Source organism: Delphinapterus leucas, chromosome 17, assembly GCF_059928025.1.
Source record: "Delphinapterus leucas isolate spDelLeu-1000000601 "Yukka" chromosome 17, BTC_Dleu_Yukka2, whole genome shotgun sequence".
Lineage (NCBI taxonomy): Eukaryota > Metazoa > Chordata > Mammalia > Artiodactyla > Monodontidae > Delphinapterus > Delphinapterus leucas.
The window spans coordinates 2834339-2857118 of NC_143145.1; the positions used below are offsets into that span (position 1 = coordinate 2834339).

The window sequence follows — 22780 nt, forward strand, 5'->3', positions numbered from 1 at the left end:
GAGGGCGGCGATGTGTGTTGTAAACAGCTCCAGGCGTTGACAAGGCCTCCAGACGATTAGGTCGTGATGACTTGGTGAACCAGGTCCGTGACAGGAGGAGCTTTGTGGTGGAGAATTCCATATTCCCAAATTGGAATGGTATTAAAGAAAGTTAAAAATGGAAGTAGGGAACCCAGAAACTGTTGCATCTTTCCTTTCTCCTGGAGGAAGAATGAGTCTCTGACGTGGACTCCATAGTAGGAGCAGTGGAGGTGGGAGTTTACCAGAGTCAGGGTCTGCGGACTGGCTGCCTGGTTGGATTGGGGTGAAGGAGGCCAAGGAGGCATCTGGGGATTCTCGGTTTTCTGTCCTGGGCCAGTGGGCATGTCAGTCACAGAAACAATTTCGTGTTTGGGGGGAAGGAGGATAAGTTGGTTGGGACGTGTTGATTTTCAGTTCTGAGGGAACATTTGTGTTATTTAAATGAAAAAGGAAACAGAAATGTTGGTTTATTTTCTATGTTATAAAATCACTAAAACCACAGCTTTAAAAAAAATCTCTGATGGTACCCAGTGCCTCGATCTTGGTTTCTAATATCATTCTTCAATGAGAGGAAGAAGGACTCCTGATCCGAGGGGCAGGGGGAGATATATGGGCCTAGAGCATCTTGTAGAGCTGGAAAGGAGCAAGCGCTCAGAAAAGCAGGTGGTGGGGCTGTGTCAGAGCATCAAATTGGAGTCCCAGTGACCAAAGGTAGGGCATTTGGGCAACAATGAATGACTTAGTTTTGGGTTATAGCCCAGAGTATGAAATAAATATCCATCGACCTATATGAATATAAATAATTGAATAAATAAATATATAGAGAAGTGATAAATCTCCCACATAGAAGAATTCTAAGTAATTTATATAGATACAGCCTGAGGAGGCAGATCATAAAATCCCACCCTATAGTGTGGGCTCTGCTTAGCGACATGTGTCTAAAGAATACAGAGTGGAAGGGTGTGTAAGTAACCTGACAGTGGAGCCATCTGACAGGCGCTACCTCAGCCAGGTGGTCAAGGTCAGCATCAACACCAACAGTTATGTTGATGGCATGTGTGCCCTTGGTGTGATCTGTTGTGAATGACACTTCATCTCTGTGGCCTGCTTCCCCAAAACCTAAAAACCCAATCCAGACTTGCGAAAAACAGGTAATTCTCATTTGAGGGACGTTTTACAAATTACCAAACCAGTACTACTCAAAACTGTCAAGATCTTTAAAAACAAGGAAAGTCTGAGAAACTGACACAAGCCAAGAGGAACCTAAGGAGATGTGATGATTAAATTGGATCCTGTGAAACAGAAAAATGACATTAGGGAAGACACTGATGAGATCTGAAAGTGTAGGGCTTGTTAGTAATGATGTATCAGAACCGATTTATTAGTTATGGCAGAGGTGCCATAGTAATGCAGGGGTAAGCCAGGTGTGTGGGCTATTCAAGGAACTCTCTGTACTACCTTTGCAACTTTTCTGTAAATCTAAAACTATTCTAAAATAAAAAGTTTATCTTGGGAACAGTTCTCAAAGCTTTCTGAGATGCTCTTCCCGGGTTATAATCCTCCAATTTGGCTCGAATAAAATTTTCCATTTCTTAAAAAAAAAAGAACGAGAGAATTGAAGAGGAAAAAGCCAGCAGGTACTTAGAGATGATCTAAAAAGGTGAATCATTGTGCGAAGTTGGAGAAGGAGGGCCAGGTCAGTGGCTTGCATTGTAGCGTGCCCGGCTGTCAGAGAGTTGTCCTCAGGGCCACTGTGATGTGGACTGTGTCCCAGCCTGTCTTTGTGAGAGGCCCACGTCGGAGCGGGAAGGGTAACTGAGCCATGGCAGCTGGGTGAGAGCCAGAGGTGTCATGGGAATGAAGAGAACAGGTACCTGGGGGAAATCTCCGTGGATAATACATTTGCATGTTTTTGGCAACAAGAAAAGTCTGTAAAAAGAAAGAAAATGAAGAAGCAGGTATCCATCAAGATGGATTTGGAGGTATATTTGGAGAGAGGAGCGTTAAGTTCAAGACGGATTTGAAATCAGAGTCAAAAATTGCATTAAAGTTGGTGTGAATTTGGCTTACTTCTAAAAATTACAGAAACCGAGGCGGCAGGAGAACAGATATGTGGAAGAGGGCCCACTGGAGCATTAATCAGTGCCTCCAGAACTTCAGAGTGTCTGTGGGGTCAGTGGCATGCAAAGTGTGGGAATCACCAGACATGAATTAGGGCCAGTGACTATTGCCACCTGCAGACAGAACAAAGCCGTACAGCGTGATTTTGTCAGTTAGAGGCCTCCTTAGAGGGTATTGATGAAAACCGGAATTATCTGTTATTCCAAAAATGGCCGTTGTGTAGTAGTTATTCTGTATGTAAGGTATTTAAATTAAGTAAACATGATGGTTAAGGAAAAGAAGGGGCAGGATGAGAGACTTCCAGTTCCCGGCTGTTACTGTGCTGGTTTGGGGTCCTTCATAATGGCGTGAGTTGTGTGAACTCACTACCCCATCTCAGTGTGAGAAGTGGGGCGATGGAGGGGGCTCTTGCAGCAGGTTGCTCCCCTGTTGGCTGGCTCTTGCATTTACTGTCCTGGATCAGTAAAGCCCTGGGTTTCTGTTTCCAAATCTGTAAAGTAGGGACCATGGTGATACCCACCTACATACTGGGTTGATGTGGGAAGTTAAGAGAGAGAATCATGTCAAGAGCTTAATATGGTGCCCAGCACTGAATAAATGTTGCCCGTAATTGTCGTTGGGATCGTTACCCAGAGGAGAGAGTTGAAACACCTTCCCATTTGGGGGCCGTTTCATATTCCTTTTGTGATTGTACTTTTCTTCTGTTTTCCATTCTGTTTATGTGTTTTTCTTATTGAGATCTTTGTCATACTAACCCATGGTTCGTAACATTTGTTGTATATATTCTCTCCCAATTTGTCTTTTATTTATTTATTTTAAATTTTTATTTATTTTTGGGTGCGTTTGGCCTTTGTTGCTGTGCACGGGCTTTCTCTAGTTGCGGTGAGCGGGGGCTACTCCCTGTTGCAGTGTGCAGACTTCTCATTGAGGTGGCTTTTTTTTTTTTTTAACATCTTTATTGGAGTATAATTGCTTTACAATGGTGTGTTAGTTTCTGCTTTATAACAAAGTGAGTCAGCTATACATATATATATTTCCCCATATCTCCTCCCTCTTGAATCTCCCTCCCACCCTCCCTATCCCACCCCTCTAGGTGGTCACAAAGCACTGAGCTGATCTCCCTGTGCTATGCGGCTGCTTAAAAATATGGAATGCTTCACGAATTTGCGTGTCATTCTTGCGCAGGGGCCACGCTAATCTTCTCTGTATCTTTCCAATTTTAGTATATGTGCTGCCGAAGTGAGCACTGCAGTGGCTTTTCTTGTTGCAGAGCACGGGCTCTAGGTGCCTAGGCTTTAGTAGTTGCAGCATGCGGGTTCAGTAGTTGTGGCTCGCGGGCGCTAGAGCGCAGGCTCAGTAGTTGCGGCGCACGGGCTTAGTTGCTCCGCGGCATGTGAGATCTTCCCAGACCAGGGATCGAACCCGTGACCCTTGCGTTGGCAGGTGGATTCCAGGGAAGTCCCCAGTTTGTCTTTTAACTATGATTATATAGCTTTTCATCATACAGAAGTTTTTCTCTTTTAACGTGGTAAAATCTGTCCATTATTTTCATTCTGGTTTTGCGTTTCAAGACCTAATGTTTGTTCTAAAAGTTTTGTGGATTTATTTCTATTTTTACATTTCCAAATGTGTGGATATTTTTTAAAAAATTAATTAATTAATGGCTGAGTTGCTTCTCTGTTGCTGTGCGCAGGCTTTCTCTAGTTGTGGCGAGCAGGGGCTACTCTTAGTTGCGGTGCGCAGGCTTCTCATTGCGGTGGCTTCTCTTGTTGCGGAGCACGGGCTCTAGGCGCGTGGGCTTCAGTAGTTGTGGCTCGCGGGCTCTAGAGTGCAGGCTCAGTAGTCGTGGCTCATGGGCTTAGTTGCTCTGCAGCATGTGGGATTTTCCTGGACCAGAGCTCAAACCCGAGTCACCTGCATTGGCAGGCAGATTCTTAACCACTGCACCACTAGGGAAGCCCTGACTTTCTTTTTAAAATTAACTTCTAGCTTAATTGCATTATGATCAGAGAGTATAGTCTCTGTGATAAGAGCTTCTTTGGCTTTTGTTGAGACTTTCTCTGTGGACTAGTGTAAGATCATTTTTCTCCAGTCATTTATTAGAAAGAAACTATAAACATACAAAAAGTTGAAGAATCTCCTGTTTTTGGTCTTCTCTAGTTTCACCATGTCTTAGGCTTGGGTTTCTTTTTTATAAGCCCAACTTGGAACAAGATGTATTTTCCTGATTCTGTGGATTCATGTTTTTCACCTGGAAAATATATGCCATTATCTCTTTAATTGTCAACTGCATGTTTTTTCAGCCTTTATATCTCTTAACATCTTTCATCTCTATTTCTTGTGGCAGTGTGTGTGTGATTTCTTTAGATTTTTCTTCTAAATCCTTAATTCCCTTTTAAGTAGTGTCTTCTTGACATACCCTGTCCATTCGGTTTTTCACTTCACCACTTGTAATTTTCACTTACAGAAATTCAGTTTCCTGTGATGTGTAATACGCTCTCCATTCCTGGTAATCTCTGTTGCTCACGTATGTGATTGTGCCATTTATTTCGTCAAGCTTTTCATGCCAGCTGTTTTGTGCTCTGTATCTGACAGTGACTCTGGGGTTTCCGGGCTGTCTCAATCTGCTGTTCCTCTGAGTTCCTGAAGCTCCCCAAGTGGCTTGAATCAAAGCCTGGTGGCCCAAGACTGCTGAGTGGGCCTCCGGAGTGGGCATCTGACCAGAGCCAGGGAGTGAATGGCACAACTCACCCTCCCTCAGGTCCCAGCTCAGTCCAGGTCCAGCATCCCCACCTGCGGGCCGCATTGGGTCAGCCCTCTTCACCTCCAGCACTTTGGGTGTATAGGGTGGGGTCCTACAGACTTACTTGTTTATTACTGTGTTGGTTAAACATTCATTGTTGTAGCTCAGCCTGTCTTCTGATAGCAGTTCCCTTCTTCTTAAAGTATATTGTTTAGAAATTCTTTTATATGTGTCTTCGGTGGTAAAATTCTGCTCCTGTCATTTTCTAGTTTTCTTTATTTCACCTTGTTCTTGGAAGGTGAAGATTCTTTACTCCTTCGCAGTTCTAGTTTAATCGTGATATTTTCTCAGTACTGTTCCCTGGGTTCTGTCTTCCACCGCAGCTGTTGAAAAGGCCTGTGGGTTGTGGACGAGGCATGGCCGGGAAGTGGTTCTCCAAGCACACTGAGGCTGTCCTGCCCGGGGACTGGCAGCCAGGGCCTCCGGGGTGTCAGCATTGCCCTTTCCTACTGGTTTCTGCTAGTAGCCTAGAGACACTTAGAAGTGTAAATATTTTCTCAGTATGGAAAAGAATTATACATCAATGCAGAATGTTTCTTGTTAGTTTATTTTAGGGTTCTGGTTTTTCTTGCCAGTAAGGAGAAAAACTGTGAAATAGTCCATATAGTTGCTTAGTTTTGCCAGAAAATGTATGGACAGTCTCTGTAATTTATAATGTACTAAAGAAAAGTCCTTCAGCTTTACCACATTTCAAAATAACTTTTCAATTATGCAATAAATAATCAGGCCCAATTTCGGAGGGTGGGAAAAGCACTGTCTAAAAACGTTTGCATTTTTTCTTTAAACCAACTAAAGAGTTAATTAGTCTCTTTTCTCTATGTCTTTCCAACCCTGGTAGGACCAAGGTGCCTCTTCTGTAGGCAGAGGGGAAGTACTGGCCGTGAATCTCCAGCCACAGGCCCAGAATGTGGCCTCCCGGGGTCTTACCCTGCAGGGCGCACTCTGGAGTGTACTCGGGTGGCTCTTTTATTTACGCCTCCTGTAAATCAGAGCCAGGAGTCAGATGAGATGTGTTAAGAAAAGTGTTTTGTTATCAAGCTTAAAAACTGCATTGCTGACAATGACAGATGGAACCAAAATAAGCTAATAATGCAGTGTTAAAATTATGGTTCCTATTGTGATACTGTAGAAGGAAGAATCTTATGTACCAATGATTCTTCTTCATCGTACAGAATTATACTGTGAAATTACTTTAAATGAATCACATATCTTTTCAGTTCTGCTCATTTCCTTATTAAGTGGTTTGCTTTCTTTAGAAATTCATTTTTAATCATCTTTGCATTTAATGTATTTTGCTGTAGTTGTTTGTGTAACTGTGTCTCTTCTCTACTAGAGTAAGCTGTATTGATGTAGGGACCTCCTGGTATTTCCAGCACTTAGCAAAGTGTCTGATGTTTATTAGGTATTCCATCGGTACTTCCTCAGTGAATACATTTGTGATATAAAATTAGCTGAGGTTAATTCTAATTGTGCATTGTTTTTATTCATTTTTAAAAATTGTCTTTATTGTCAGTAATAATCTAGTGCTTTTTTTAGCTGCCTGTAATTTATCAGTGAAAGGGATGCTCACAGATTTGGCATGAATTGATTGACAGCGGCTTAACTAAGATAGAAGGTACTTTCTCTTTCACATAAAACAAGTGCTAGGCAGTCAGTGCTTCTCATCACCAGGGCACTAGGCCCCTTGAATCTTGCCACCATCATCCGTAGCTGCCACCTGGTAGCCTAAGATGGCTGGTTGACCTTGCCTGTCACAAGGAGGAAGAGATGGACCTTTTCTCTCTCTGCCAGCCCCCTTTAAGGACACATATGTGCAGGTAGTGCTTTCCCTGGGAGGGACATTGGCTGAAACAGTGTCACATGGCCACACCTGGCTCCAGGAGAGGAAGGCAGCATCACCTGGTGTACCTGGCCAAAAGATGACTTCTCATTACTCAGGTTGAAGGAGAGAGAGATCATTAAGAAGCAAACAGCAATTTCCATTGAAGTTAGAGAATTTTAAGTTTTATCAGTTTTTAAGAGGCTTAAGGTATCATTTGAGAGGTTAAAGGACCTCAGTGATATTCTTAATGATACTCAATTCTTGAGAGTTTTGGGGCGAGGATAAGATAGGGATACTGTATGAAAACGTGCATTATAGTTTTATTTTAAAGTCGTTTTTGGTTGCCTTTTTTGCTGGGGCTTTAAATTTATGAGAGTTATGTCCACAGAGTATTAATTAGTTAAAGCCAACAGACAAGGTCTGTATCTTCTCAGAAGTAGTGCCGAAGGAGAGATAAGTGTATACTTGACCTGAGAATTCGCTTATAAGAAGCTTAATGTATGTAAATAAAGCTATTCAAGCCTCAGGCCTCCCAAGGCCTGGTGTGTCATGGGTTTTGGGCGTGAACGCATGTGTGCACAGGACAAGGCCCCCAGGCTGGGAGTAGCTAGGCGGACCGAGTGCGCTCTAGAAAGATCCATCGGGGAGCTGGTGCGGGGTGTGGACTGCTGGGCGGCACCTCTTCCCCCTGATGCGGGGGGCGGCGCCTGCTGCCTGGACCATCGCCAGCGAGTGTGGTCAGGGGAGCGGGAGGATGGCGCAGTCGTGGGAGGGGGCAGAGCTCCGAGGTTGGACAGAAGGGAAAGAGCAAGACGGCCTCATCAGCCAGCAGTGGTCTGAACGTTTCATTAGAAGGACAGAGGTAAATTAAACGTTAACTCAGAAAATTCTGGTTTAAAATTGATCACAAATACAGTTTTAAGCCCCAGACACCCCAAATCTCAACGAGTAACTTTCTGGGCTCTGAGAGCGTGCTGTCTGATGGTGCCTGTCACGCGCTTGCACAGCTTGTGTCAGGGTCTCACCCGAGGAAGAGACCGCAGGGCAGTGACTCCCCTCTCCCCCTCCCCCACCCATATCTAACATGATGCCCAGTGTGGGGAAGCGGGGGAGTGCAACAGGCTTGCTTTCTTTGAAGCTTCAAATCAGAGTGAGTTGCATCTTAGAGAAAAGTCGGAGGAAGAGTTACTGGGAGATCTGCTCCCGTGCACGGGCAGCCCCAGCCCAGGCTTCTGTCTGGCCCCCACTCCCTCCTGCCGGATCCGCGGTGGTCTTGCTGAGCGGGCCCCCCGGAGTCCCGGGCGGTCGTGGTTGTCCCCGTGGGGCTGTGTGGCCGGGCCCACCGCCCTCTTTGAGGAGCCCCGGGGGCCAGGGAGCCGAGGCCGAGATTTCCTTGCTGTAAGCCCGCGCCACCATCGCAGCGCCCTAGGCTGTGAAGTGCCCTGTCCGCCCAGCCAGCGCGGGCGCCCTTAGCCCCCGTGGCTCTGAGCACCTGAAGTGGAGCCGGTGCGGCTGGGAGCTAGATTGTTAACTGAATCTTAGCTAATTTAAGTGTGAATCCTTCATGGGGCTACTCTTGTGGACAGTGCGTTCTCGCCTAATATTAATATCTCGTTAACTGCGCGTGTGGGTTAAGAAGGTTCCTTTGGGCTCACGTGGGAAATCTGACAGCCTGATACTGGGGTTTGGGAATTGGGGGGTGGCTGTGTCCTAAAAGTTTCATGAAAGCTAGTTTTAGTCAAATGAGTTTACCTGTATTTAGGATCTACCCTTTGATAATTATTTACATAGTAAAGAATTGCCTCATCCTAAAGGCCAGTGGTTTTATTTTGTTTGTGCTACGTCAGTAGTGTTTGCTGTTTTGTTCATCTTACCTCACGGCTGTACAGACTTGGGTTCAAGTGAGTTTTATGTCGCATAAAGCTGAGAGTTAGCCAGTGCCCGACGCGGGCTGGAGGGAGGTGGCCACGTGTCAAATGGGACAGCCTCTGCGGCCCTGCCAGGCTTCTTGGAGAGTGCTGAATGCAGGTGTCTCGGGAGGCTTTCCCTAAAACTGTGAGCGCAGCGCCTGAGCTCTTTCCCAGTGTCCTCCACCGCCAAGCCTCATAGATGGGCTTCTTGGTAAAGTTAAATCAGAATGTGTGGAGCAGGGTGGTGGTGGTATGGAATTCTCCCAGCGACTCTGTGTACTTTATCCTCATTTTTATTTTCTCACTTGCCATGTGTCCCATTTTAAAGGGTTCTAATGTATGGGCAGGTGTTACAGACTCATTATTACTCAAGAGTAGTTGGAAAAACTAAACTGCATACTTGCTAAACATTAGTTGGCCTTAGCTTTTTTTTCCTTAAATGGAGTTGTTCTCACCTTGGAAGTAAAAGTAACACCTAGTAATAGGCTTTATTTTCACACAGAAAAATTCAACCCCCTTGGTCCATCTTTAAATTTCCCATTTGTGACAAAAATGAGTATGATAAATTTTCTACTTTCCATTGGACTCTAAGAAAAATACTGGGTTGGCCAAAATGTTCGTTTGGGTTTTCTGTAATATCTTATGGAATAACCCGAACGAACTTTTTGGCCAGCCGATAGCCGCAGAGCTGTGTTGAGTAGGGGCAGCTGATGGTCTCACCGTGGGGAAGAGGGCATCCCTGGCCCTGGTGTTCCCTGCCCCCCATCCAAAGACTTCCGTGGCCAGCTGCCTCCTTGAGATCTCCACCAGGAGGTCTCGTGCACCCTGCTCGACCCCTCTCCAGAAGCAGAAGTCCCAGGAGGCACGCCCGGGCCCCCGGCCTTCCTCTTCCTGGTGCCTCGGCCTTCCCTTGTCACCTTTCATTCAGCGCTGCTGGCTCTGCGTCCAGAGCATCCCTGAGCCTCTGCTGCCCACCCTCCCTCCCACCGCCCTCCTCCAGGCTCCCGGCAGAGCCTCCCTCATACCTGCCTTCCAGCCTGTGTCCTCCCCTCCTCCCTACAGCATGTCTGCTCTTGGCACCATCAGGTCACGCCTCCCTCTGCTCACGATGACGGCTAGTCAGCCCTGTACACCAGACTCTCGCCAGACAGGAGGGGCGTCCCGGGTGGTTCCGGGGGAAGGGGAACTACCCGTGTAGAGTTCTAGGGACTTAACACATCCTCACTGTCTCCTCAGCACTGCTGTTAGCAGCAGGGATTAGCATCCCTGTTTTACACGTGGGTCACTGAGGTTGACAGGCATGAAGGCATAGCCAAATCCCCCTACGGCAAAGCCAGGATTCCAGTGCAGAGCTCCCTCTGTGAAAATAAGTTCTTTTTATTATGGAATAGCTGCCTGCAAAGGCAGATAGGGAAGAAAGTGCTCAGGAATAATGCCTCTAAGATTCTAGGGTGTTGGTTTATCTTTTATGTGCTTATTTTGCTACTTCCCATAGTGATTAGCACCCAAATCCTTAAAATGCAAAGTTCCTGTCTTTTTAGGAGGCAACAAAAAGTGGAAGAACTTGGGTGGACACTTTTCCCTGTTCATATCTGAAAAGATAAGTAAGGGAAGTTATAAACAAAAGTGGTTAGAAACATAAATGGAAAGCCAGGAGTTATATGAATTTGCTGATAAGTAAATCCAGAAAACAGTGTGTCACAGGAGCTGAGGAAGGATTGTGTACGGGAGGGAGTAGTGAACATTGTCATCATCACCACAGAGTAAAAAAGAATATGAGAACTGAGACCAGGGTTTAGCAAGGAGTTCGTCGGTTTAGGTACTAACTAGTAGAGTATGGAATAGGGGATTAAAATGTTTGGATCTAGAGTCAACCATATAAACTCTGACATGTTTTCTATGGTTTCATTGGTAATACTTGCTAACTTACAATTACGTGTGAAGAAGTCATCCCTGCTTTATTTTTTTAATATACTTTATGTTCATTTTATTTTTTTATGTAATCCTGAAAAGGTACCTTTATTTCGCTTTTCTCCTTCTTGATCCTTTTATACTTCCCATGTGTCTCCTGATAATCTTTCATGTCTAGAGGCTTTATTTCATCTTACTAGCGCACGATTGCCCTCTAGTGGCCAAAAGCCTGGCTCGCTTAGTACCCAAAGTAAGTAGAAAATGAGAGTGAGCCGTTCTTTCCATCGGTTTTCTTGGCCAGAATGCTTTGAGGCTCTTGTTACTAATGATTGATTTTGTAGCTTGATCTAAAGAAAATGACTGGGATTTTCAGCATTTCCACACATTCAGCTTTTTGACCTTAGGCCACTCACTTAATTTCTCTTTTTTTGTTTTGTTTCCTGTGTGAAACTGAGATTATAAACATTGATTAATGTTAATCAAAAAGTTTATTTTTAAAAACAGTCAACCTTTAGGATTAATCTAAGGTATTTAAACTTCCCTGCTATATCCCAGATCTTTCCCTAGTCAGGCCAGTCTACTTTCTGTACAAATACAGTGCATTACCCAGTTGGAATCGAGGATTATAAGGCTAACCTTCAAACAATGCTCAAAGAAGAACAGTTTGTTTACATGTTGTAATTTACAAAGAGTCAGTATTTTAGAGGGTTTGCAATAGTAAGGCTTAAAAAAAAAAGACTTTCTACCTAAACCAGCTTGTATTGGTGTTTCCTGCACAGATCTAGAAAATTACTTGTCCCACCTGTTCCATGACTGTGCGGGTACATTGGAGCTTTATTATACTTATTTCCTTCTAGAATAACGTGTGGAAGGGTAAATAATTTAAACTGCTTTTATGTTCTTACGACAATGTCATGTTATTCATTGATTTGGTGGTGTTATTTGTTAATACACTTCTTTTTATATTTCAGAAAAGATGTTGGTTTGAAGCGATTTTTTCCTAGGAGTTTACTGGACTCAGTCAAGGTAATTAGAGTCTGCTTTATCGTAATAGGTGACCGTGTTAGGCAGACACCTCCCCCGTGGTATGCGGTTTTCTCTTTACGTGTAAAAGTCATAATATAAAAAGCTGACAGTTATTCTAGTCATACTGATGGCAAGTAGATTTTTAAAGGTGTAGCATTCTGCCAGAAAACCATGGTTTCGCTTCTTGGTTGTGAGTGCATCCGGCTAAGTACAGCACCAAGAAGGCTGCGTTCACAGCAGTCCTCATCACCTAAGTCTTCACGGTCTCGGGTATTTTGACACACGAAAGTAAAGAAGCGGCACGTAAAAGAGCCATAGTGGCAGCTGTAGCGTGTGCGCGCGCATGCGTGCGCGTGCACGCGTAGAAGTGTGTTCTGGAGGTCTGTCTTCTCTTGTTTCGACCAAGGGCACCCCTCCCCATTAGTAACTCTTGCAGGACACCAGTTCCTGTCTCTGCCTGTAGCTCCCACTGCAGGGGAGGGGACACCGGGGACCCGAGGTGTGGTTCCCCAGCCCATCCAGAACATGGTCCAGTGTGGTGTGAGGACGCAGCTTTGGATCAAGAGAGAGTCCAGCTCAGCTGAGCTCTGCCATTTCCTAGCCTCATGGTTTTGGACCTGGTTTCTTATTTCCACAACGAAGAAAATAATATTTTGTAGGGTTGGTGTGGCCGTTTAGCAGATCGGTGTGTGTATGTGTATAAACTACTGCCACAAGTACCTGTCACAGTGCAGTTTATAAACTGTGGCTGTTACTGCTCTGACTTTCTATCACAGAGGACATGTTCCACACTAGAGCAGCCATGTGGAAGACCATCCCACTCACTGAGGCCCAAGTGGGATAAGACAGAACACAGTGGTTCAAAAACTGGCTCGGAAGCCAGACTGCCTTGGTGAAAGTTGTGACCCGATCACCTCGAATCACTCGGGGCTCAGTTTGACCGGAGAGTGCGGCCCTGGCTGGGCGCAGAAGCCACCTGTGCATCAGCCTGCGCTTTGCTGGGTGACCCGGGGGGGGCGCTCACAAGCGTCAGACACCGTTCCTCAGGGCATTTGCCCCGTCATTGGACAGAGAGGTGCACCACCCAGTGTAGAAGTAGAAAGCAGGAAAGGATATGAAAATGGCTATATCACATTAGTAGCACCGTCAGTGCTCAAACATTAGTCCCAGGGTGGCCTGAGAATTACTGCAAAGTCTCCTTAGAGCTGTGTGAGGATAAGCAGTTATCACAGGAGGTATGACTGCTGGCATTTGGGAGTCCAAGAAGTTATTCGGTATTTAAAAAGGATCCTCATACTCCAAACAAGCCACCCCAGGTCCAGGTCACAGGTGCCATGGTGTAAGTGTAGCCGAGGTGAGAAGGCCCCGGGGAGGTCCCCCATCGCCGGCTCTTCTAAAGCTCAGCCTCGGCGTCCTCTCCCGTACAGACTGCTCACCTCCCTAGGGGGGCTGCAGAAACCTCCTCCACCTTAGGGTCCTGCTCAGGGTCTTAATTTTTAATTTTACTTTCTCAGGTTTTAATTACTAGATATTTACTTGTTTGCATTTTGTCTGCCTGCTTCCACTATATTTTAAGATCCACGAGGACAAAGATAACATCTGCTGTGTTCTCTGCCCTAAACCCTGTGTTTGGCATAATCCCGGGCACACAGTGACATTCGCTAAATCTTATTTAAGTGAAAAAATGAATGAATAAGTTTAAGGGCCACTTGAAAGATGACTGGACTTAGAGGAGGCACTTTCCAGGTAGAGGGTACCGTGTGGAAGGAGGCATGAGAATAGCGCAGGTGATGATACTCCTTCACAAGGTAGAAGAACTGGAAGGCTGGAGAAGCTCGTTTCCCTGGGCAGCCCGCTCTGACCCTGCGGTCACTCCAGAAACGCCCCCATTCCTGCACAGGACTTGTCCCCTCCAGGTGTCTTTCAGGCTGTCCCTCAGGACCCAGCCTGACTGGCCTTCCTCATCCTCACCCTGCTGCCGACCCTGATGCGCTTCTGCTGCTGTTTGAGCTCCACCTGGCGGTCAGGTCAGCCCTGTGACTAGAGCTCAGACACTGTGGTCGCCTGTGTGGATGTCAGTACTCAGATGAGAGCACGTAGGGGCCCTGGGTGTTCATGGCAGGGGAGGGACATGGTCACCTTTTGGACTTTAGAACATAAACCTGACAGCAGCATGGAGGACAGATCGAAAGCAACAACACTCCAACCAAGAAGGCTTGGAGGTGATTAAGGTAATCAAGGTGAGCAGTGTCAGCCCCGGATGCAGTGGTGGCTGAGCCTTGTGTGTGCACGGGTAGTGGAGGGGAAGGAATTGACCCTCGGGAGCTTGAGAAAACTTCGCGAGCCAAACAGATAGCACTTGAGTTTTCTGAAAGGTTCAGTTGCTGCCGATTTTGATGCGAGCAGGGAGAACAGAATTGACTTCTAGCTCCTGTTTCTTAGGTACAGATTCGTCTAGTGTTTCACTTCTCACACGCTTTCTAATGTAAAGGAAATCAGTATACTTTTGTAAAACAAATAATGTACATTTGGCTTCTTAAATAGCTTAATCAGTAGCTCATATCCTTATGCCAAAAATTTTTCACCTTCTACGTAAATTCTTTCAACTGATTGCCGTCAGACTCTTGTGGGTATGACTGACATGAGCGTTATACCCATAGGTATGTAACAGCTACAGTACAAATTAGGTTGTGTTCAGACAGTCTCCTCTTCAAAACTATTGCCAATGAAACTTCAACTAACAAGAAGTTCACATCAGCTTCTTGTTTCTCCCGGACTAGCCCTATAGAATGGCTAGACCAATTAGTATTTGCTTTTACAAAGGCCATTTTGTTTTATATGCCTTTTTCCCTTCATATCTAGACTTCTAGAAGATCATTTGTAGTTAATGCTCACGTTGAAGGGCTGAAAGGTTACCTTGTATTTGATGGCACTTAAGCTATGATTGATTGATGGCAAAACAGGATTGGGGTATGTGTGCCCGATTACTAAGAATAACTTACGGGATATTTAAATTTCCTGACTCTTTGATCTCAGTAGTGCCAGAGGCACATTTTTAAAAACACTGTACCAGCAAAACTAACAAGTCAATCCCAACCTGAGGACAGTCCTCAAAATTGACAGCTGGGCGATGGGGAGACATGAGTAAATGCAGTGTGGGGTCCTGGAGCGGTGAGAGGGCGTCAGTGGGCAAACTAGGGGCTCTGAATAAAGTCTGCAGCTAGCGTGTACTCTTGTACCAACGTTGGTTTCTTAATTTTAACAGATGTGCCAGTGTTGTGTGAGATGTTAACTTCCGGGGCAGGTGATGGGGGGAGGTGGGCACCGGGCGAAGGGCAGGAATTCCGTACTGTCTTTGCGGCTCTTCTGTAAATCTCAAATTACGTTGCAAATAAAATAGCCAAATTTCAACTTATTTGAGTATAATTCACAGTAGAAATCTAATTTCAGAACTAGAAATGTTGCAAGATCAATAGTTACCAGTTTTTTGAAGTTTCTGTACTTTAAGGTAATAGAATGGTTTCCTAGGGTCCTATCAGGAGCACTTAGTCATTCCCATCCCTGTGGTTAGCACGGAAGTGCCTGGCTCAGCAGTCATTCAGCAGCCAGCTCCTGGCATCTGCTGTGTGCCAGGGAGAATGAAGCCTGGTGTCAGCACAGAAGTGGCCGTCTGGTCTGGGGTCCTGTAAGGAGGGTGGAAAAAAAGCACGCTTCAGACGTACACATGCACACACACACACACACACACACACAAATGGAATGTTACTTAGCCATAAAAAGAAGGAAATCTTGCCATTTGCAGCAATGTGGATGGGCCTTGAGGACATTGTGCTCAGTGAAATAAGTCAGACAGAGAGAGACAAATACTGTGACCTCACTTATATGAAAAGAAAAAAAGCCAGCTCATTGATACAGAGAACAGGTTATGGTTGCTGGAGGTTGGAGTGGGTGAAATGGGTGCAGGGCTCAAAAGCTACAGACTCCGGTTATAAGTAAGTCCCAGGGATGTGATGTACAGCATGGTGACTGTAGTTATTAACACTGTTTTACATATTTGAAAGTTGCTAAGAGGGTACGTCTTAAAAGTTCTCATCACAAGAAAAAGAAATGTGCCACTATGTGGGGTGATGGGTGTTAACTAGACTTACTCTGGCGATCATTTCACAGTATATACAAATATTGCATCATTATATTGTACACCTGAAACTAATACAATGTTATACGTCAGTTACAGCTCAGTTAAAAACACACTTCGCATGCACTGTTAACGTATCTATGTTTAGCGTTTGGTAGGTGGGGAGAGAATTCCTCAGTTAATGCTTCTTAGCCTGTTACTCTTTTCTTGCATGTTTTCTTTAGCAGCACTACATTATAACTTTTTCATCCAGGAAGCCCTCGGAGTCCATTGTTGCTAGCAGCATCTGGTAAATATTAGGTTGATTAATACGAAATTATTTTTGTTGTTCAGAAGGCTGAGTAGCAGCAATCTCCAATGATTCATCCTAGTAATACTGCCTCATTTTGAGTAGCTTTCTCTCTGTATATGAATTGGTTTAAGATTGACTAGCATTCATCGATAGATGCCTTGTTTCCTAAGTCTGGGCAAACACAAAGCTGATGTTGAAACCCTATAAACAGGGAAGTGTATTGATTAATATCAAGAGATTCTAGGGAGTCAGATTTTGTGGAATTTTTTTCCTTACTGAGAAAGGAGGAAAGAACTGATGCTCTCTAAGGCATCCTTCTTAGAAACGAATCTGGGGCTCCTTTCAGATAGCGAGGGTTTTCTAGTTCCTGCCCAACACTGGCTGCTGCAGGCCGGAAATCTCAGTCCTCTTGGGTGGCCACATTGGAGTAGAGACCCCGAGAAAGCTCGGGGACTCACTCCCAGCCAGGTGCGCCCGCTCTCGCTTGGCGGGGAGCCGGGGTGTGGCTCTGTGTCCCCAGGAAGCCAGCCCTGAATGGGCGCGCTCCCTCCTTCAGCTCCTGCGGCCGCTGCTCAGGAGTGTGACTTCCTGTCTTAGCCGGGTGACGTGTAGGCCTCGGGAGGGGCCGGGCAGAGCAGCACGTGGAAAACTGACAGAGTCAGCTGGATGGCACAGAGGCGTGAACCTGTAGCTCAGGCTGTCTGTCTGCTAGCACTGCACAGTTACTATTTTCAAACCTATTTGCCCAGTTGCTCAGAAGTTTTCCGGCAGGTTGAATGGTCAGGTGCACAGTTTAGTTGACCCCATGCACACCCATTCCACGGGTGCTGGGGGTCAGGGGACAACAGTGAGGGAAGGAGACGCGGAATTGGGAGTGACTGTGCCATGGGGTCGGCAGGAGAATGAGAATCAGCAGGGACCATAAGGTGTTGCGTTTCATCTTTACACGTGCGCATATTTACCTGTTACGTGAGAGTTATTTCTATACACTTAACAAAGAACTAACTAACTACGTATAATGCTCACATCACAGATATTTCCATTTCCTTGTTTTTCACTAGTCTCTCTTCTACCAGAATTCTGTATCCACGGGAGACCATCACAGAAATCAAAGCAAGAGTGGGGCTGCTGCGTGGGAAGCTTAGAGAAAAGAACATGGCTTTTGGAAAAGCACTTTGAGGACGTGGCAGTGAAGTGGGTTTTGAGAGGTGGGCGAAAGAGGTCAAGGTTGCCGCCTAGGTTTCTGTCTCTAAGCAGCTGGGAGATTTGCTGAGATGAGGAGGTCCAGGCCTGGAAGAAAGTCACAAGTTCTCTTGGTGGCATGCCAGGTTTCAGGTGTCTGGGAATCTCAGGTGGAAAGCTCAGGTGGGCACGTGCATATGTGTGGGTCTAATGCTCAAGAGGAGACGCAGAGAGTTTGCAAAGCCTGGAGCCAGAACAGCTGTTAAATGCCGTCTCAGCTGTGGCGCGAGTGGCCTTTTTCAGTCTCTGGGCTCGTGGCCTGAGCTTGGACGGCTCTTCCCCAAACCACGCGTCCCAGACTTTTCTTTTACAGAGTGTCCAAGGCCAACCACTCATGTTGTAGGTGACATCTGATAGTCAAGCCTTGCCCTTGAACCCATTTTGCTTCTCTTCACTTTAGTTCCTGTGATCTAAAACCATAACTGATTCTCTTCCAATTGCCTGTAGCTCCACACTTGGCTCACCTGTCAGAACCCCAGCCCTGGTTAAAACCAATGTTGGCCTACCAAGCAGGCTTTGGCCCGCACTTCTTTCCTGCGGCCACTGTACTTGTGGGAGTCATCAGGCCCCATGCCTGTAATCACGTCGGCTGGAGACTGTAAGGCTCTGACCCAGCCCTGCTGTCTCCTGAGCTCGGATCTGTACCCAGCTTTATGCTCAGTGGTTCAGCTCGGGAGACTTGCGGATCTCAGGCACGTTCAGAATTAACGGGACTTGATCTTCCCGGAGCCCCGCCCCTTCTGTTTGCCCGCTTGTTCCACCCAAAGCTCGAGTTGTGTCGACTTCCCGCTTTCCCTGCCATCTCGAGCATCACCCAGGTGGCCGTGCGTGCCCGGCGCCAGTCTTCCTGCTTCCGTTCTCCCCCACACCTTCTCTGCAGGAGCAGAGCCAGCTTGTGAAATAAAAGTCACCAGCCCTAGGTTATCTAGGGCCCGCTCTCTGCCCCCCGCCGCCTCGCACCCTGGTCTTCATCTCCAGTAACCGCAGCCCCTCTGGAACTGGATCCCACGCTGACCACTGCTCCTAGCGGTCCAGCTCACTCTGCGGTGTCCCAGATCCAGAAATCCTTTGACCACACTGGCACCTTCAGGCCACTCCAGGCAGGCTGTCACTGCCCTGACCCACCAGAGTATGCCACCCCCTGCTGATTCACCTGCTCCCACTTCCCTGACTGCTGAGATTTGCAGGCCGCCATGGGATGAGGTCCTGTCCCTGCCCCTCCAGATCCCACCCTGGTCCTGTCTCCAGTCTCCTGGCTTTGCTTCCTGTCTGTGTGCATCTCACACCGAGGCTCAGGTGGCCCCTGGTGTTCTCTAAGACCCTCCTCCGCCTTGCTTCTCCTGGTCTTGGCCATTTCAGTTCAGTGGTAACTCTTACCTCTCAGTACATCCTGTTGATTCTGTTTTCAAAACAAATCTGAAATCTGACTACTTCTCACTCCTTTCTGCTTCTACACTTGTGCAGCAGTGCCTGGGTCCCATCACCTCTCGCCTGGATTATTTTGTTGGCATCTCACTGGATCTCTCCTGCTCCCTTCATACTGTTCCCAACATAGCGGCCAGAGTATTCCTGTCAAAATCTATGTCGGATCACAATATTCCTATTCCAGGCCGCCCCAGGGCTTTGCATCTCACCAGGGTGGACCCAGTTGCGTCCTGTGGCCTGCACCCTCTTGTACCCTTCCCCAGACCTCATCCATCACACATCCTTTGCCCGCTGGCCCCCTCAGGCCACACTCCTCTCTCTGACACACCATGGACTGTGGGCTCGCCACCCTCCACCATCCAGATGCTCATGGTTTATAAATAGAAAACTCACATAAATGAAAAGTCACCCAGAGATCACCTGTGATTCCACTACACAGAGAAGAGAGGCATGGCTGGTTTGTCTTCACTGTGCGTTGGTGCGTGTGCCAGCCTGTGTGAGGCCCATATCCTGTGCTCTCCTTTTAAAGGCTTCTACACTACAACAGATTGCCTTGTCTTATTTTTTCATGTAGCACTGTGATACCGATTTTCATGTCAGTAACTGGGATGTGCACAGCAGTCTTAGGACATCTGGGTAGCAGACACACTGCAGTGTGCATGGCCGGTTTTGGGGTACTCTACACGCTTCCGTGCTGAACCTCCTTGTTGCTGGATCTTTGCACAGTTCTTTCATCATTCCTAAAGAATAATTTCTCAAAGGTTGTGGTTTTAAAGTTTTTGATTTCTTATTGCCAAATTGCCTTCAGAAAGGGTGCGTCGACTTCCCCTCCCAGGTTGGGATGTGTGAGTGCCTTTATGTCCCCTCCTTTGCCGACTTCAGGTCACATGCGAATATAGCCCTTATATTTTTAATGCCTAACTGTTTACCACATGTTCTAATAAGCCAATTATTGCTTTACCAATTTCTGTTTAAGAAATAAAGCTTGGTGCTGCTGAACTGTATACTTTAGAATGGTTGCGATGGTATATTTTATGTGTATTTTACTATGATTTTTTTTTAAATAAAAGAAACAAAGCTCTGATAAATACAGCATTTGGTGAACGTAGGTGGTATTAAGTGGTGGCTGGACAAGAAATGTTCCTTGGTGTTGGCTGTTATTGCTGTGGTCTTTACTCATTGTTGGCTCTAAAAAGATGTTTGTAATTTTATCATGCAGGCCAAAACACTAAGAAAATTGATTCAACAAACATTTAGACAGTTTGCCAACCTTAATAGAGAAGAAAGTATTTTGAAATTCTTTGAGATCCTCTCCCCAGTGTACAGATTTGATAAAGAATGCTTCAAGTGTGCCCTTGGTGTAAGTATGGGGACTTGGAAATAGGGTGGGACTAGGTGTGATTTCTTTTGCTTTTTCTTATCCATGTATGTCTAAATTTCTGATTGAAATCTAATTTGTCACATTTTTAACAACATGAGAATATTTTATCATTTTACAGTGGGAAAAATACAAAAAGAAAATGTGTCAACGCGAGACTAAAACCATCCTTTTTTAAAAGCATGCCGAAGATTTTTTTTTTTATTCCAGACCAGCGATTCATTGCTTAACTGTTCGCTAAGGGCTGGTTTCCCTATTCATATAATCTTCCCAAAGAAACCATTGGCTTGAGACCCACTGGAATGAGCGCAGCCTGCCTGTCTCTGCTTAGCTCAGCAGATGCTGAAGTTGTAAATGTTCTGTATTACTCGGTTACAAAGACCAGTAGCAAGCTAGCCCAGCCCCCCTTTGGTCCTTTAACGTGTCCATGGTTCTTTATCTAAAATATCTTTTTCCTTCTGGTACCTTTGCCGTCACCCGTTTCACCTTCAAGTCGAGCTGGATTATTTCGGTGGAGCTGGCGATTGGCCCCGAAGAAGGGATCAGTTACCTCACAGACAAGGGCTGCAACGTAAGTGCGCTTTGGGCAAGTCTTGGGAGCGGCCTGTGTGGAACACACCTCCTTTCGGACCTGATTGTGGACAAAGGGGAATCAAAATAAGGAAATGAGGATCCTCTTGGAAAAGACATCATTCTGCCATTAAAGCTTTCCGTTTCACAGCGTTTATTGCTCAAGGGAATGAGAGGAAGAGACAGCCTAGGTCGAAAGTTTTTGAAATTCTTTAGTCGGGAAGGAAGGGAATCACACAGATGGCACGTATGTTGGTGAGATCTGAATGGGGTTGTTACAGTTCATCTGGAGAAGTTTTAGATACTGATTTCTTCATTCACTTCTGCATCTAATTTAAGTATATTTGTACTTGTATCATGTCCTTTGAAACAGCCTCTTCTGGCTCTTTCCAGGATCAAAAATATCACTAAGAAAAGGGCAGCCACCCCAATAGAGGATGTCCGAATAGTTAAGACGTAAGTGAAGCGACGTTCAGCCCCATAGTCATCAGATAAATGCACAGTGTGATACTGTTACACGCCTACCAGAATGGCTGAGGTGAAGGAGATGAGTAATTCCAGGTGTTGGCAGGCATGTGCAACAGTTGGACGTTTCATACACTCTGTGAGGGTATAAAGTGGCACAACCTCTTCAGGAAGCTCTGTGACGTTATCTGTCTTCTCTTTGATTTGTAGTCTCTTGTATTCTCTTGCCAGGTTTTCTTTGTCCTTCCGCATTTAACCCGTGTGGAATTTTGTGTGTGGTACAAGGTGGGCCTGCGGTGTGTCCGGAGGATGGGCTCTGGAGTGTGCAGCCGGGGTTCCCAGTGGGTGGGTCACCCTCATGCTGGCCGTGTGACTTTGAGTCCATTTCTTCACAGCTGGCTTGTGTTTCCTCGTCAGCAAAATGGCAATAATAATCACAACTACCTAAGAGGGGTGGTAGGAGAATGAAGTGGGTACTGAGTGTGCAGTGTTGAGATGAAGGCCTTGCACAGAGGAAGTACTTAGAGGATGCTGGCTGCTGTCATTGTCCCCTTGTTGTTCTTCTTGTTGGTATCCCAGTGAGCAGCCAGCTGTGTCAGCACAGTAATCGTATCTTTTACCTCTGAACTGAACGTCTGCCATCTTTGTGAACTAATTCTGGATCCTCTGTTCTGGTCCAAGGACACAGTTCTCTCTCTCTGTACTGCTTCCATCCAGATGGGACTGCTCTAGGTGGGTGCTGCATCCCTGTGTCATCTTTTGTTTGTACACTTTCCTGGCTGTTACTGGCTAGTTAGTCTTTCGAAACCAAATGTATAGAATTAGCAGAAAATTCTGTTGGGATTCCAACTTGTTTGTTAATTTGTGAAAGTAGATATTAGTTAGTTATCTGTCCAAGAATATGGTATGTCTTTCTATTTGTTCAGGACTTTTTTTTTTTTTTTTTTAATTTACCTATTTATTTATTTATTTTTGGCTGCATTGGGTCTTCTTTGCTGCATGCAGGCTTTCTCTAGTTGCGGTGAGCGGGGGCTACTCTTCGTTGCAGTGCGCGGGTTTCTCATTGTGGTGGCTTGTCTTGTTGCGGAGCATGGGCTGTAGAGCTCAGACTCCGTAGTTGTGGCGCACGGGCTTAGTTGCTCCACGGCATGTGGGATCTTCCCGGACCAGGGCTTGAACCCATGTCCCCTGCATTGGCACGGGTGGACTCTTAACCACTGCGCCACCAGAGAAGCCCGTTCAGGACTTCTTTTACATCCTTCAATAAGATGTCATAGTCTTTTTTGTATAGTTTTTTTTTTTTTTTTTTTTTTTTTTGTGGTACGTGGGCCTCTCACTGTTGTGGCCTCTCCCGTTGTGGAGCGCAGGCTCAGCGGCCATGGCTCACGGGCCCAACCGCTCCACGGCATGTGGGATCTTCCCGGACTGGGCCACGAACCCGTGTCTCCTGCATGGGCAGGCGGACTCTCAACCACTGCGCCACCAGGGAAGCCCTCGTATAGATTTTTTGTATTAAGCTAATTCATAAGTATTATAGAGTTTTTGGCCTTATTGGGAAAATTTTTTGGGGCCATTTCCAATTTAAAATTCATACTGTGAGCATAGCAGAATATACTTGATTGTTGTTTATCATATATTCAGCAACCTTGTTCATTTAAT

The 22780-nt window shown here is 46.0% G+C and overlaps 1 protein-coding gene and 1 non-coding gene across 10 annotated transcripts in view; one reads left to right on the plus strand and one right to left on the minus strand.

Moving 5' to 3' along the window:
* The window catches only part of PTK2 (protein tyrosine kinase 2), a 259877-nt gene that overhangs the window by 125595 nt on the left and 111502 nt on the right, over window positions 1-22780 (plus strand). For 8 of the 9 annotated variants that reach the window (XM_089898671.1, XM_089898669.1, XM_089898670.1 and 5 more), the window contains 3 exons: window positions 11560-11614; window positions 19928-20068; window positions 20580-20657. In XM_089898671.1, coding sequence (XP_089754797.1) covers window positions 11560-11614; window positions 19928-20068; window positions 20580-20657 — 274 coding nt within the window. The other variant, XM_089898674.1, reaches the window with a different exon arrangement.
* On the minus strand, window positions 3283-3389 carry LOC115804056 (U6 spliceosomal RNA). The gene has a single exon (XR_004024899.1). It is a non-coding gene; the product is annotated as a U6 spliceosomal RNA (small nuclear RNA).